The sequence below is a fragment of the Nipponia nippon genome, unplaced genomic scaffold (genome assembly GCF_047370975.1).
Source record: "Nipponia nippon isolate SJK-2023a ecotype South Korea unplaced genomic scaffold, ASM4737097v1 scaffold_1, whole genome shotgun sequence".
NCBI classification, from domain to species: Eukaryota; Metazoa; Chordata; class Aves; order Pelecaniformes; family Threskiornithidae; genus Nipponia; species Nipponia nippon.
Window position 1 is genome coordinate 143,453,305 of NW_028262290.1, and position 15,734 is coordinate 143,469,038.

Genomic DNA, 15,734 nt, shown 5'->3' on the forward strand with positions numbered 1-15,734 from the left:
ACACTGTCTTTCTCACTTTATTTCCGCAGGCTGAATTACTGTTTGGGCACCAGCCAGCTACTGGGCAGTAAAATGCTGCAAGAACAGCAGGGTGAACCAACAGGGTTTTCTTCAGGGATCTTGTAAACACAAAACAGAGAAAACGGGAAAACAAATTGCTCCAAAACAAGGAACAAATTCTAGCTTACCCAAGAAAGAATTGCTTTTTCTTCTCTATAAGCATCTCAAAAATCCATGGTATTCACAGGGACTGACAGGATAAATGATCTTCCATGTTTAGACATAAACTAATAAATATGGTTGCTAAGGAGCAACTACAGAATTTGCTGTCATCTAGCTAAAAAAAAAGCCACGTGAAACCTACGTGAAAATTGCTTCCCCATTAAGAGCAGAGTCAGTGGACAATTTGAACATGCAAGTTACCTGCTTTAGAGAAACAGTTACCTGTAATTTGGAATTAAGGGTTTCTCTTTCCCAAAACACATATGGGAAGGATGCTTATGTGATACTAAGTGGGGTGATTGCTCTTCACCTTTGTGCGAACAATTGGGCATAGTTTAGAAAACGTAGATAATTTTTTTAGGTTGCCCTCAGACATGCAAACCTAAGGAACAGTAATTTTAGATTTGCCTTGAGAACAGTAGGACCCTATGACAAAAGCCTGGGAAGCTCACAGGATCATTTTCAACCCTGAAATTTGAAAAATAATCATAGAATCATAGAATACCAGGTTGGAAGGGACCTCAAGGATCATCTGGCCAACCTTTCTAGCACAATCTAGACGAGATGGCCCAGCACCATGTCCAGCTGGGTCTTAAACATGTCCAGCGTAGTGGAGTCAACCACTTCCCTGGGGAGATTATTCCAATGGTTGACTGTTCTCATTGTGAAAAATTTACCTCTCGTGTCCAATCGGAATCTCCCTGGGAGGAACTTGTACCCGTTACCCCTTGTCCTCACCGTGTGACTCCTTGTAAAAAGGGAGTCTCCATCTTCTCTGTAGCTCCCCTTTAAGTACCGGTACATGGTGATGAGATCGCCTCTAAGCCTCCTTTTCTCAAGGCTGACCAAACCCAGCTCTCGCAGCCTATCCTCGTATGGCAGGCTTCCCAGACCCTTGAGCATCTTGGTGGCCCTTCTCTGGACCCCCTCCAGCCTGTCCACGTCTTTTTTGTGTAACGGGGACCAGAACTGTACACAGTATTCCAGGTGTGGCCTGACAAGCGCCGAGTAGAGTGGGATTATGACTTCTTTATCTCTGCTGGTGATGCCCTTTTTGATGCAACCCAGATGCAAAAATAACATCTGTATTCTATTAAAAACAGCATTTATATTCTATTACTGGCCATTAGCCTTTTTTTTTTTTTGCCATGCATGCAGCATCTTTTTTTTACAGAGACCTATAAAACAGGAATTGCTAAATATAAGGACTTAGGAGAACAAAACACACACAAGAGTCTGTCATTGGAAGTCACTTTACTGATGTTACAATATGTTAGTAACATTGAAAACCACAGGCATTTGTATTAAATACTCTCATAGAAGTGGATACTGTGATGCTGTTATTAAAAGTGAGCAGGAATTTAGAACCCCAAATTACAATGGTTTCATTTTATAAAAAGCAACATTTTGTTTAGCTACATGAAAGCCAGATTCATTCACTTCAACAGCCCAATGCCTGTAATGCGTATGACAAAAATATCACACTCGAAGCTAGAAGTTGTAAACTGCAATGCTTCATTTTGGTGTTTGTCAAAATCTTATGTTTCTGTTACATCGGGTATGATCTTTAAAGGATTTTAACTAGCAAAGACAACAACATGGTGTAGATTGGTTGTTTTTGCTAATACTAGCCCAGTCCCAGTGGTGAAACACCATTCTCCTTGCCTCTAAAAGTTTTGCCAATAAGGGCTAGTATGAGTGAAAAAATAGCTCTTTTTTACAGCAATGCCCAAGACAAGATAAACATTAGCACAAAATGAAGCTGGCAGAGCCAATTGGTATATACCATCCCAAAAGCTTTGCTGAAAGAGCTGCTCCTACTGTAAATAGTGTTTTCTCCAGCAGATTAAAAATTATGTAATGCTTTGCTATTCTGAAAAAAATATTTTGCATTTATGCAACAATAAAAATAAGTACTGTATTCTATATAAAACACTACCTATCATAATATATCTTTACCCTTAAGAAAAGAAAAATCGGGTTATATATTCACAGTTTGAGTATGTTCTGGACTGTATTTCCTAGCATAAAATATGCAGAGTCTCTACACAGGCAGTGAGCAGGAGTCCTTGTGCCAATAACCAAAATAAATCAGCATTTACTGTTACGCAGAGCCTTACAATATTGCATGATTAGCTGCTAGCACCACTATACTTACAAGGTCAGTCTGGCCTATATACAGAATTTCTAACGTGGTTGTAAAAATAGACTCTCCATGCTAAAGTTAGAATATATAAGGTCTTAAGGCCTCATGTTAAGATTTTTTTTTTAACCAAAACTTTATTTTTTTTATTCAGAGGAATACAGAAACAGAAAAAAATTAGCTTGTTGCATTGACATTTTATCCTCTAGTAATTAAAAATAGTGTAAGACACCTATACTTCTCCCTTAGAGAACGTGTTTCTTTTTAACTGCTCTGCGCTTACTTTCCCCCCCATCTTCCTCACCGCATTCTGAGTTATATTGCAATTACGGCCTGTCTACATAGCAGAAGTTTTTAACAGTTTAAAGCTGGCTTAGCCAAAGTGATTCTGAAACTGGTACAGATTGGATTTCAGAGAACTGAAACCAGCAGGCCTGGCCAGGTGAGCCAATTTTGAAGTCAGGTACAAAGTTTCTCAAGTGTGAGCAACCAACCACATTTCTCTGTTCTGCACTTATTTTTACTGCTTGTTTCGGTTACTTGGCTGAGAAAACAGATTAGTGTTGACTGTTGCAGTGCTTCTCTAAATAGTTGCAGAAAACTTGGGAATGACAAGATACCACCTGCTGGGTCTACGAGCTTCTGTTTCCAAAGCTTTAGTTTACATCAGCATCCATACTTGAGGCACCAGAAACGTTTTTTGTAAGCTGACTTGGAAAATACTCGGGTCAAAGGAGTTTTTCAGTGTAGATGATAGGAGGTATTACTTAATTTCCTGTTGAAATCACACTTAAGAGTCCTCTCTGTATTGCAACTATGTCTACACACTCAGTTGCACTGTTTCCTTTTTTCCTGCTCTGTTAGGGTAATGGTTACATGCACACAGGAACGTTACCCTACCATGCAGTCACGGGGGTGACAAGCTGTACGTATGTATGCAGTTTACTCATATCTGTCTTCAGGAAATCTGAGCAAAGTCAAATCCTGTACTGCTGATGTCTCATATGGTTTGGAAGCCATGCAGCTAGTGGGTCATCAGCTCAGCGGTCTGATGGATAACCCATGCTGGACAAAAAACTGGCTTCAGAGGGGACCAGAATGCCCAAGCTCTTTAAAAATGAGGTAAATAACCTCCCACTGTGGTTGACAACAGTGGCCCAAACAGACTGCTAATGATACAGATACTTAAGTAACTTAGAGAAAGACATGGATGATCTTCAGACTTGGAGCAAGAGAAACAGGACACAGCACAAGGCTTAGGTTCACAGACTCGGTGATTAAAGAGGCTTAGCCTTCAACAGTGCTAGAGGGTGAGAAAGACACAGGATGGCTGAGCTGCCAAATGGTTTCACCAGTGCAAACTGCACATGAGACATGAGTCTCCATCACCTACGCTGTAGCAAGAGCAAAAGATGTATTGACAGCACTGGAAAAAACTTATCGAGGACATTGTGTGGAAAGGCAACTTAGCAGCTTCTCGATCTTAGCCAAACAACGCAAGAGGCTGTTAGTGGATGTAATTATTCATGGAAATGCTTTTCAGTAGGAGCGGAAAGGGGACAGAAGGGAAGAGAACAGGAGCTTGCTGAGTTTTACACTGCAGTTCGGCAAGTTTGCTTACAACAGCTAAGTATGGGATTTGATGACAGAGCAAGTCCTAAGAGCTAACCTGTTATCCCATAGGATTAGAGTCTCGTCATTGTTTCCCATTACCTCCTAGCCTACTCATTAAGCAATGAAATAACTGCAAATTTGGTCAGAATCTGTAGTATATGCATGCCCGTAATAGTGTATGCACCTGTTCTTAGCCCTGGTTTTTTACCTGGGTGCTGACAAGACCACTCAGTTCATTTAAAACCAGCAACAGGGATTCAGGTATGAGAGCTTCAGTACACTAGCTATTGACACCATTTCTTTCTGATTTTAATCCAGGCTATAACCCAAAGGTCCATTTGTTCATTAGCACAATCAAAACTATCTAATGAGTACATCAGCTTAGCAGGTTCAACCGCTCATAAACCAGGAACACAACTCTTAAGTCATTTGGAAGTAGCTATCCTCAAAGCCAAGTCACACTTTCAATGAGGTAACTGGCAAGTAGCGACTTAAGTTCACAACTTACGCAGAGACAGGCTGTGTAAAATGAACAACCTCTTCAAAACTACTCATTTAAATGTAACAAAATTATACGTAAATTATCAATCAATCGCAACCATTTCTGGTAAACTGCCTGAGTACATTCACCAAAAGTCTATAGTATCGATTACTGAAGTTCTTAAGTCAACAAATTCAGAATTAGCAGGCAAATTTTTACTTGTTAAACTGCGGAATCATTGTGCAGCAGTATTATTTGGATCCGATCTCTATTTTCCAGTCTCCATCAGTTAGTCATATTAATTTTGTTTTAAATGATACAAGATTCTTCTCCCATGTGTCGAAATACATAACCCTCATCCTGCAGGTCCTATGCTCATAGGGACAATTACTTGTAATGTATTGAGAAGAGCTGATAACCTCCCCGCTTCAACAGGCATCTACAGCATAGCTGGCAACAACTAGTTCATTTATTAAAATAAAATTAAAAACAAAATAAAAGCATGAGTCTCAATGAGTCAAAATGACTGAGCTATCCTATTGATACATAGTACTCTGTTTTAGACTGGATGAGGTATCATGCAGCAATTTATATTGCTATTGCCAGTGTAACTAACTACAGTGGATAAAAATATTTGCAGTCTTCAAGGTTATTAATCTGGCAGCTTTCCAACGCACTACATTTTAGAAGTAGGAAACCACAGAACGTAAGCAAACAACTTCTCTCTTTGACCTCCGCTGGCTTTGGAGGCTCACACGCCCCTAACTAGTTCAGGTTTTCTGCAATGACGAGGTCTCCAAGTTACCAACCTGATGCAAAATTCTCTGCAGAAGAACTTTGCAAAACCCAAGTCCTGTGATGTTCTCACTCTAGACCATCAAAGTGAAAGTCAATATTTATTGAACTTGAACTGAGTGCTCATAACTAGACTTCCAGTCACTACATATCTCCAAATGTGGAAATGACTGTTACACTACGCACATAACTGCATCATCATAGGCTACAAATGAATTATACCAAAACAAGAGAGAGTTGAAAGTACATACTACATTGAAAATACAGTCAGGAGAGCCATTTGTTTGCAAAACAAGAAGCTATGAACATTACACAAAGAGCCAGTATGTTATATCCAGTTCGGTCTGCCAAATCTTGCTGCTTCTTGATAAGGCAAAATGGAAAGGGAAGAGTAAACAGTGGTAAACATAAAATATGCACAGAAATCTAACAAGATTATTCAAAATTACATGCCAGTTTGTATCCAAACAAAATACCATAAAAGGCACATGATGAGCAGTCTAGTTACTAAAGACAAGATACTAATACGTGAGGGAAAACCAGCTTCCAGGCGACAGAGCAACACAGAGGCTATTGGGTGAGCATCGTGTCCTAACGTGGGTGAACTCCTTGAGGGTCCTCCTCAAAGTCCAGGGAAATCAGTAAAAGACATCTTGATTTCAAGTGATGATGGCTCAGGCCCCAGTTGAATGAGCTATACGCTACCAACTATCTTTAGTCCAGTTCCCTACTCTCAAAGTAAATCTTTGCAAAAAATATTCTTCAGTGCTGACAGATATTTACTCTTCACGGAAGTGCAGAATCTTTTCCTAAAGCAATTACAAGTGACTGGCTCCTTCCAGATGGTCTGTCTGCATCCACTTGTACTCACTCATATTTGTCTTTCTCCAAAATACTTACCAGAACCTGTCTCCTGTGAAGGAAAATCATTTGAACTCCGAGGCCAGTATTTTGTAATAATCCAACACACAGCCTAATCATAAAATATAGTGTTTCTAAAAATCTTACATACTTTACAGTGGCTGACATCTTTAAACATTTCTTAATTTAATCTTACATATATTTGACTTTATCGAGAGACTTTAAAGTTAAAAAAATATATTAAAAGGCTGCAAGTGTTGGGTTCACTTATTAAAGGAAACACATGAAAGAGGTAGAAGATTCAGAAACACTGTAAATGTTCCCATCACAATAATATCTAATTGATCATACAGCTGTTGGGCAAGGTATTCAACTGCACCGCACAGAATCCGGTGTTTTATTCTGCAATGGTACTACCTGAAGCTAAGAATTAGTCAATTTTGGAAAGCTGGAGAATTATAAATTGATTTAATATGGTCCAATTTCTTACTAACTGAAAATTCCCAATCAAAAGACATTTGTTTTACAACAACCTTTAGAAGTCATAGGTGTTAGAAATCTAACCGTCCACTTATACACAAGATTAGTATCTCCATGGTAAACGGTTTGTTCTCCCCCCCCCCCATTTTTTTAGGTTAAACTCACTTGTACTCAGTTTGATGCCCCAAAAAATTGACAAGGGGGCTTCAGGGGCAGCAAGCATAGCATTCAAGCGCATGGTAAAGGCGATTCCGGTAACAAATACAAATTAAGAGACAGCAATGAAACTGGCTGCTTGCCCAGCACTGTTATTATCTAGTGCAGTGAAATTGTTATGCTTCCCATATGCTACGCCTTGCCATCTAAAACAGTGTCTGAAATGCTCTATCAAAAATACACAGCAACTCTCACCAGAAGGACTTCACATCACCGCATCCTGAACTGACTACTTAGAAGTATTCCCAAATGTCCAGCAAGCTTGGACTGCACGTTACTTAAAGCCTCTGTCTCTGTTGTCTGCCGAATCATTCCCGATTACACCTGTGAGAGGATACACTGGTCATCTCACTGAACAACGGATTTTGGCTGGTTCCTCTTACGATGATTTAAGACAAAGTGCTGCTGTACTGGTTTCTGCAGTCCACCATACAACTGAGATTGTCAAGACAGTATAAGATACTGAAAAGATAGTACAGATTTTGGTCAAACACCAGTTTCTGAGAGACACAGTTTTACAGTACTGTACTTTCTGTATTTCCAAAGTTGTCTGCTCGTAATATTAGAAAATCTGAAGTGTGATGATGTTAGTCATGACTGTTTCTTTAGGCATTTGGCAAAATACACTTATGTATAACAGCTATTTTTGACATTATCAAATGTTTACATATATACAATCTGTATACTGAGATTATAAACACGTACGGTAAAAAAAAAAAAAGATATAATCCTTGTTTGTTTGACATTTGTGTCAAGTAGTTGCCTTTCAAAGCTTGAAATCCTGTCACAAAAAAAATCCTATATTTCTTACTCCTGCATGCTAGTTTCTACGACAGTATGTTGTTTATCCCTTACATGTGGAAAGTAAAGAACACCAAGGTTCATGCATACAGCGTACAAGTTTACATCGGCTGGGCTCTCCAGGAGGCGCCTTCCCAGTTCCACTCTGCTCTGACTCAGGACTGCATTAAACCAGAGAAAAACCCCTCTTACGCAGGACTGGCAAACAGACTGCAGTTGGGATTCTGGGTAAGTGTATCTGTCGTCATGCGGAACAGCCTTGTCACGGCCGGGCTAATTATCCCCTGTTAATTGTTATGATTTTGGTTGTTCATCAAATCCATAAAATACCAGTCAACAAAAAAGAAAGAAAAAAAAGACTGCTTCTTTCCCTTCCAGATGAGAGGAGGTTCTCACTGTGATCACGGCATCTCTGTTGATCTTTTGAATTGTCTGAAGAGCAGATGAATGTGCAATGACTCAGTGATGCTGAGTTTCTATAAAATTCAAAGTAAACAGTTCTGATGTCACCCCAGGAAAACAGTGCGGCTAAATGGACGTCTCCCATAGCTGGAGAGGGGGAAAAGGAACACAAACACACACTGACCACCAAGATAAAGCAGGCTGTTACCCACACAGTGTGAGGAGATTGTTTGGGGAATTGCATCTACATCACTTCGGACACCAAGGCTACGCTCTTGGTCTCCTCCCAGCCTCTGGTGGGTATCTGTTCAGACCACAAAGTCAGCAGTCTCAAGCATTTCAGCATGACTTGCAGTCGGCATAGTAAATGTCCACAGCTGGGAGTGCGGAGAGTTTGAAGCAAAAATGTCAGTGCAGCATCAGCTTTGTATTAGACAGCTTTTACCTTACAGTTATGCTAACAAATATTGGTGTCATTTCCCAGTCTCCTCTGCCTAACTCTGCTCAGGGCAGCATGAATTTCTGCCGTGGGTTTGAGCTGGTGCCGAGGCAGCTCCAGGGCTGAGAAACATCAGTGCAGCCCTTCCTCCAAGCTGCTCTGCTCCACATGTGCCTGGGAGACCCCGTGCTGCCCCTCGCACAACGTTCTGCCCCTCGCAGGACGGGGGGGTAGCAGCACGCGGGTCCCCTCGGCAGCGCTCCACTCTCTTTTTTTTCTTGGAAAAAAAAGACAGAGAGCAGAGATGGGAATCGCATCTGCATCAGGAACATGAACTAAAGCTATCACAAGTATCACAAGTAAAACTCCTAAAGTAAATTTCAGAGGTTTTTTTGCTTATTCAAGTATCTGCCATGTCTGAATTGACAGAAAGGAAGCAACAGCTAAGCGTTGCCTTGCGGCATCAGCTGAAAATCTCTCCCTGCGGTGCGGCATCACCATCCACAGCACATTCCAGCGGTTCCTGCCCACCCTGGGGGGCCAGAGTGGGCTCAGGGCATGTGGCAGCAAAGTCGTTCCAGGTCTGCAAGGGCTTGATACAAGCCCTCCACATCCTCCTTAACTGCAATGCAGTTTCCTTTCCATAAAGCTGGAAAGCCGCTATCGCCCAGCCTGAATGAGAGCTGCTGCCTGCATCAGCCCCCTGGAAGGGGTAAGAGAGGAGAGCCAGATGCACCGCCTGCTCCAGGGCTGCCCGTCCTCCACAGCCCGAAAGCTGCCCCAGGCACACTCCCAGCTTGAAATAAGACAACTAGTGAAATCTGGGCTTCAGGGCAGGTTTAAGAGCAATCTGAACGGATATCTGTAAATGCAGCCACCGAGGCTGCCCTAATTGCTGCCAGAGGCTCAGCCTTCAGCAGCTTCTGGAGTTAAGGGTACAAAGGAAATACCACTGCTGCTCTCACCGTTAGTCAAAGATGCTGATCTGCCATGCCTTCCTTTTGAAAAACTACCAGTAAATCAAGTCGCTGACGAAAGGCACAGAGAAGAGGGACACATACCCTGGCACTTTGCCTGTTGGCTTTTTTCTCCTCGTCAGGAAGTGGTGGCATCGGGTAAGGGTATTTTCTGCTGGAAGCAATAGATCCAGTGGACGAAGATGGAGACTTTGCAGGAGACAGTGTCCTGAGATGTTGAAACACACAAAATAAATGTGATGTCTTCGGGTCCTAGCACTGCAACAGCAACTGCCATTACTCTGAAGCTTGGTTCAGAACCAAGTATATAGCTTATTATTAGCTCAGTATCGGGGGGGATAAAGTTGTTTGATCAGTAATCTAGTAATTTCGTAATATGAATAAAGTTATTTATAGTTTTCAGGAACACTGGAAGAAAAAATAAAATTTTCTACTTCTTAATAGAATTATATTGCATAACAAAAACAATTTCTTAAACTGTTTTATATGGTACTGTAATTAATCATTATAAAATTAACAAACCAAATGTGCAATTGAATAAGTACAGAACTAAAAGATAGACATGGTATTATGAAGCCTAAATAGAAACAGTGATTGTATAAATACAAGCTGAACAATGTCTGCTGCCAGTGACTAAATGGCAATTATCAGTGTCTTTATGTATATCTTACACATCTCCTATATTGATGCAAACAGAGCAACTAAATCTATTATTTTATAACACATTAATTTACACAAATGCATGCACTTGGAGGCCAAAATGTTAGTTGTGAAGTAACAAAGGCATATACAAAGTGCTAATAACAAATTATTAGACATGCAAGCATCATACAGTGCATATTGTTCCAGCCAAAGAAAGAGTCTGATGAGAATATACAAAAATGGACTGATTATAGTCAATGGCAATCAGCATTTCTGTACAAGGTGAGTAGAGTAAGCAGGAGCAAGTAAATGTTTGTATCACATGAAAGGCATTCTTTTCACGTCAATAAGGCAGTAGCACATTATTGACTGAAATTTTATACCCAAGAAAAACTCTTCTGCTTCTGTTTTGAGATTCTGCACTTTTCCCACTTGAGAGGTTCCTATCAGGCTCTAAATCTGGGCAGAATAAAAGGGAAAAAAAACCTCAAAGTAGAAAAATTGAGCTACCCTGGCCACCTTGTTCCGTTTTGCAGACTGAGGGCATTTTTCAAAGGAGGCCTCCCACTAGTGCAGGAACATCATCCAGACCCTCCCTGAGCACTGCTGCCTACTATCTTCTGAACTTAATGTGTCCCTGAAGATGGAAGGTTTCCCTCGGTTTCTACAGACAGGTTTTCCAAGCCCCTCAAACACAGCAGGGGGCTGCATGTTGTGCAGCTGTAGACCCAAGCGATGAACACCATCACTGATACCAAGGAGCCACCAGACCCACCCCTGGCAGACAGCCCCACATCCTGGCGCTGGGATTTGCAGGATCAGGTCCTTTCATCTAGCGAGGATTACAGACAAGGCAGGGACTCTTCTGTGTCTGGAATTGTTTTATATCTCTATTATCTAAGTGAAATTAATTTACCTTTAAATAATTTTTCTTTTATTTTGGACTACTGTATCATTTTGTTGCTTCTGTAGCTCCCTACAACAGCACACTCTTGTCTCCCATACAAACAATGACTGATGGTAGCCACGAGCAACAAGGTGTCAATGGAAATTATATGGTGACAGCTCTCCAATCTGGCTCACGATGCTCTAATGCCTTATGCTGTAGCCTCTAAGGTCAACAGCCGTTAAAGGATTTAGGTCGGGACAATTGTCCAAACACTGAAGAGTACATCTTCAGCACATGCACTTTGATCACCCATTAAGATCAACTGGACATACATGACCGCTTTCAGGAAGAAAATTTTGAACAGCTACTGCAGTATAAAACAAAGCATTCATATGTCCGGCATCACAGATCTGGGCACCAAACTGCACATGCAACAAAACAGGTGATTTTCTTAAAAAAAGCCAGGGAAATGTCCCTGCTGTTCACTACCCCTACAAGTCCTCTCATCTGTGCCCACACTTAGACTGATAAAGATCACTAATAAACTATTAGTGGGTCTAGAATAAAAAAAAAAAAAAAGAGAGGAGGAAGAGGGGAAGAGAAGGACAGCAGATTTTACATATTATTAGCAATCCAATAATTCACAAATTTTGCCCCACAGTTGCAGGAGGATTTAAAATCTTCATGTTTAAATTTATAACGATGCACCTGGAGATTAGAAGCAAGGAACTGGGGGGGGTGTTAGATCTGACTTGGCAAGCCCTATCAGAAAGCTGTTTATATAGGTACCACAGCCAGGAGGTGGCACACAGAATGAAGGCATCTCCCATCCCTTGCACCACAACCAGGCACAACATCGCCTCCTGCACACCGCAGGCTCTTCCCATGGGTTATTTAGGCACCACAAGAGAAAGCCATGGTGAGAGGGAAAGCCATGGCCAATACACCTGTCCATCAGCCTGAGTAGGCGATCCTGGAAAGAGCAATAACCCCTCTAACGATGGGGCATCTTGAACATTTTCCCCGCACAGCGGGTCCTCTGACCAGGATCCCTAGCTGAGCCTGTAGCCAGGCAGCTTTGCACCAGAACTTGAACAATGCTGCCTTTCCAAAAGATTTTGAAGCCCAGACCTCCAGTGTAGCTGCCTACGTTTCTTACTACTCAACCCCACTTCGTGTTGCCAGCTCACTTATGGTTTGCACGCCTAACTGATGTGCACATTGCTGCTCACCTGCACGTGTAAAGCTAGAGCTAAATACATCCAGAATGCAGTTGCACACTTAAAAGAAATGACCTTGCCCTCCCCTCACAGGCCCTCGCCCCTTATTTCTGCTACACAAGTTATGTGCTGGTTTTTGTCATCTTTAGTGCCATCTACTGAGACTGTAAAAATGTATCACTATTAAGCATATGCTCACAGGTCTTAGGATGCGTCTTGTGTGGTAAGCTTAGTTGTTTGAGGTGGTTTTGATCACTTTTCAGGTTCTGCCCTGCAATTGTGTATGTGCTGTGTATCCCAGATTTACATGTACTTTAAATGAGAAAGTGCCAGACATGACCTTTCTCATTTACAGGATGGAAGAAGGACAGCATTCAGGGACACTTGCGGGTAATGCTGGGGTTAAAGGTAGGCAAAACTTTGCAGTTTGGTCAAGGGTGGGATCCATTTAGCTTTCACTGGGGTTTCAGTTCTCCTGCTATCACATCCATTAGCTTTCATGCCACATCTTGTTTCCAGCTGAAACTTACACAAAAAACTAGCAAAGCAGACTGGGTTGCAGACTGCATTCTGCCCTGCACACGCCGTGACAGTTTCAGAGGTTTTCCCACCAACCCCAAATAAAGCCATGCACCTCAACGCACTGCAAGAATTCTCATTTCTGACCAGAAAGTAAGATGTAGTGGCCACTTCATGTCTGCCTTTCTGTCCTGGAAGCTAAAACTAAGAGTGTGGGGAGACCATGATGGGATTCACAACGAAACGCTGTGGCAGTGGGAGGACATCTGCACGCGCTCTCCTGCAGGCAGGCGTCTGCGTGCTCTGCCTTCTTGTCACCTAAACGGGGAGAGGGTTGGCCCACAAGAGACGGTGTAAAACGTGTCACCTGGTCACACAACTAAACATCTTGTGACTTCGAGCGTCATTCTAGCTGAACTCAAGGCAGGTGGCCCTGACAGATCTGAATTGTTCATAAGCTGTGCTTGATTCCGTTTCGTAGACTGAAAAAATCTAATGATATTCCCTTAACATTCAACCTGGCAAAAGCATTTCAAGCCCAAACGTATATACTGTCAGCCTAACCTGACCTTTGCTGCCGTACGTTCAGCTCTTTGCAGGACACCATCAGCCTAAATCATCCCACATTAGGAAGCTGGGATCTTCTAAAAACACTGATGTGACTAAACATTTTAACATTTTCAATGCAGTTCCTTTTAAAAAACACAGATGTGCGCAAGTTTCCTCAGAAAGTGCAGCAGCAGAGGGGAGGCTTGGCTCATGGGGGGCTGCAGAAAAGGCAAAGGCTGTGGCTCGAGCCATCCGCTTTAAGCACTGCACAGCAATGCCCCAGAAGCAGGCACTCACACACTTTAATGAACTCTTTTCCCTAACTCTTGAAATGAAATCCTGATCCTACTGATGTCAATAGGCTTTTTTTTTTTTTCATTGGCTGCCAACAAGGACAATATTTTGCTTTGGTTGTAATGGGGATTTTTTTTTTTTTTCTTTAAGCACAGTCTAAAGCTGCCTCAGCGAGAGCAGGGAGCTAATGGCTGGTCACGGCTCTGGCCTCAGCTGGATGCTCACAGAGGAAAGCAATGGACCTCACAGAGCAGCAGAGCCAACTCTGGCTAACGATCAGCTGAGGAGGAGCTGCGAAGAAATCGAGGAAGAAAGCAAGAAACTAAAGCACAGAAAAAACAGGAGGGAAATGGATAGTGTGTTGTCGCCTGCCCTCCATGCTCCTTGCCAATGCCTTTCTGATATGGGATGGCCATTTTTCCTCTGGGTATGCATCCTGGGTCTCCATCTAAAAAACCTGTTTTCTTTGTAAACTATTTTTATACTTAAACAACTCCCACAGAATCTAAGTTACTGTAAATATTTGCATTAAATCAAATGTAGGCAGCTCAGTGCTTCAGAAGGTGCCTTCTAGTCTTTTCTGTCTATAATTATCTACAGAAATGCCACATTTTGGGATTCTGACAGTTTATTTTCTGATACCATCATGGTTCCTGAGTCTTTCAAGATCCAGTGAGGATTTTGAGTAATCCTTAACTGTATTTCATAAGGTCAGTCTGCGCAGTAGCCACTGTAATTGGCAGTTAACAAAAATAAGTAGCAGTATCACACTGGTAAAACAGCATGCCTTGCAGCAAAGAGAAATCAGGGAAAGATTTCCTGCCTGGGCTTATTGCTTGGGTGATGCAGCTATGGCCTGGCATGTAAAATTAAAATCTAGCCTAGGCTTTGAGCAGTAAAATAAGATTTTTCTTTACAGATCTTATTTTCTTACAGAAGGGAATCCCACAGCTGGGAGCTTTCTGGCGCCAGAGACACCAACTACTATTATTATTATCATTAATAAAAAGTAATTATATAGAAATACCCATTAGACTTGTAGACTAGGAAAAAAATTAATAACTAGGACACCAGGTGTCAGAGAGACAAATTGTGACTTATACAGGGTTTTTTCAGGCTGATGGAGAAAGTCTTTCTGATGACTAATATCCCTATTTTCTGCAAATCTGCAGTGTTCCTAAGAATTGTAGGAAGTTTTTTTGTCTTTTTATCTGATTCTACTTCAACTCTACCTGCAACAGCACCAGTCATCAACACATTATTCCTAAAACTATATGGAAACAAGCAAAACAGCAGTGTTACTTTCAGAACATCTTTAAAAGAAAAGAGAAATCAAAGATGATTAGCAACAAAAATACTACTCAGCTAATTAGCTGATGTAAATGTCTTATCTCGGGCTATGATTCCTAAAATGTAGTATCAGCTGGACAGCCTGACTTCAGCCTGACTTTCTGGTTTACAAAACAAGATGTGTTTTGTTTTGTTCATGAGTCACTTCACAGGCTCAAAACCAGCCAACGATGTTCAGACACACCATTCTTAGGAACACTGTTTTCCAGTCTGTCGCAGATTAACCAAAATTGCACCCGAGTTTTGAGGAGAAACTCTTCAGTTCAACCTCTCATAAGCCCATGGTAACTCATCCCGGGAGAAGATTTGATCCTTTGCCTTCCATAATGTGCCTGCAGAATACTTCCCCACGGTTACCTCATTTAATTAGGACATACAGGTTCCTAAATTTATTCTAGTTTCTCTCTCATTTCTAAAGCTACTGCTGCAGGCAGTCATTAGTAAGCTTCTGTGGTGTAAAACTTTTAATTTGTTTCATCTCTGCTGATACACAGCCCTTAAAACTCACATGGGTCAGCTTAGTCCACATCTACCTGCAAAAAATGCTTGGTTTATCTCAAATACAATTGGAAATGTGACTCATTCAGTGCAATGGTTGAAAACCCTCAGGGGCAGGGTACGCTGCCATCAATTTAATCTAGTTACTACATCAAGATATACTGATATTAAAAGATGAAAACCAAATTAAGCGTATCCACACAGGAATTTAAACCTGTGTAACTAAACCATTTAAAGTAACACACTTTAAACGAGTGCTGTCTTCGTATTGCATCAATGTCTTTGTTTATTGCGACCACAGAGCTTCTGATACAAACACCCTGAAAGACAGCTATGGGGTTA

At 41.5% G+C, this 15,734-nt stretch overlaps 1 protein-coding gene across 6 annotated transcripts in view; it reads right to left on the reverse strand.

Annotated features, from left to right (window-relative positions):
* Positions 1-1,459: 1,459 nt before the first annotated feature.
* Positions 1,460-15,734, reverse strand: part of ADAM22 (ADAM metallopeptidase domain 22) — a 140,814-nt gene continuing 126,539 nt past the window's right edge. For all 6 annotated transcript variants that reach the window (XM_087775578.1, XM_087775561.1, XM_087775550.1 and 3 more), the window contains 2 exons: positions 9,516-9,639; positions 1,460-8,162 (listed from right to left, as the gene is read on the reverse strand). In XM_087775578.1, the coding sequence (XP_087631704.1) occupies positions 8,142-8,162; positions 9,516-9,639 (145 nt within the window). In that variant the 3' untranslated portion in view covers positions 1,460-8,141. The remainder of the gene's footprint in view (positions 8,163-9,515; positions 9,640-15,734) is intronic.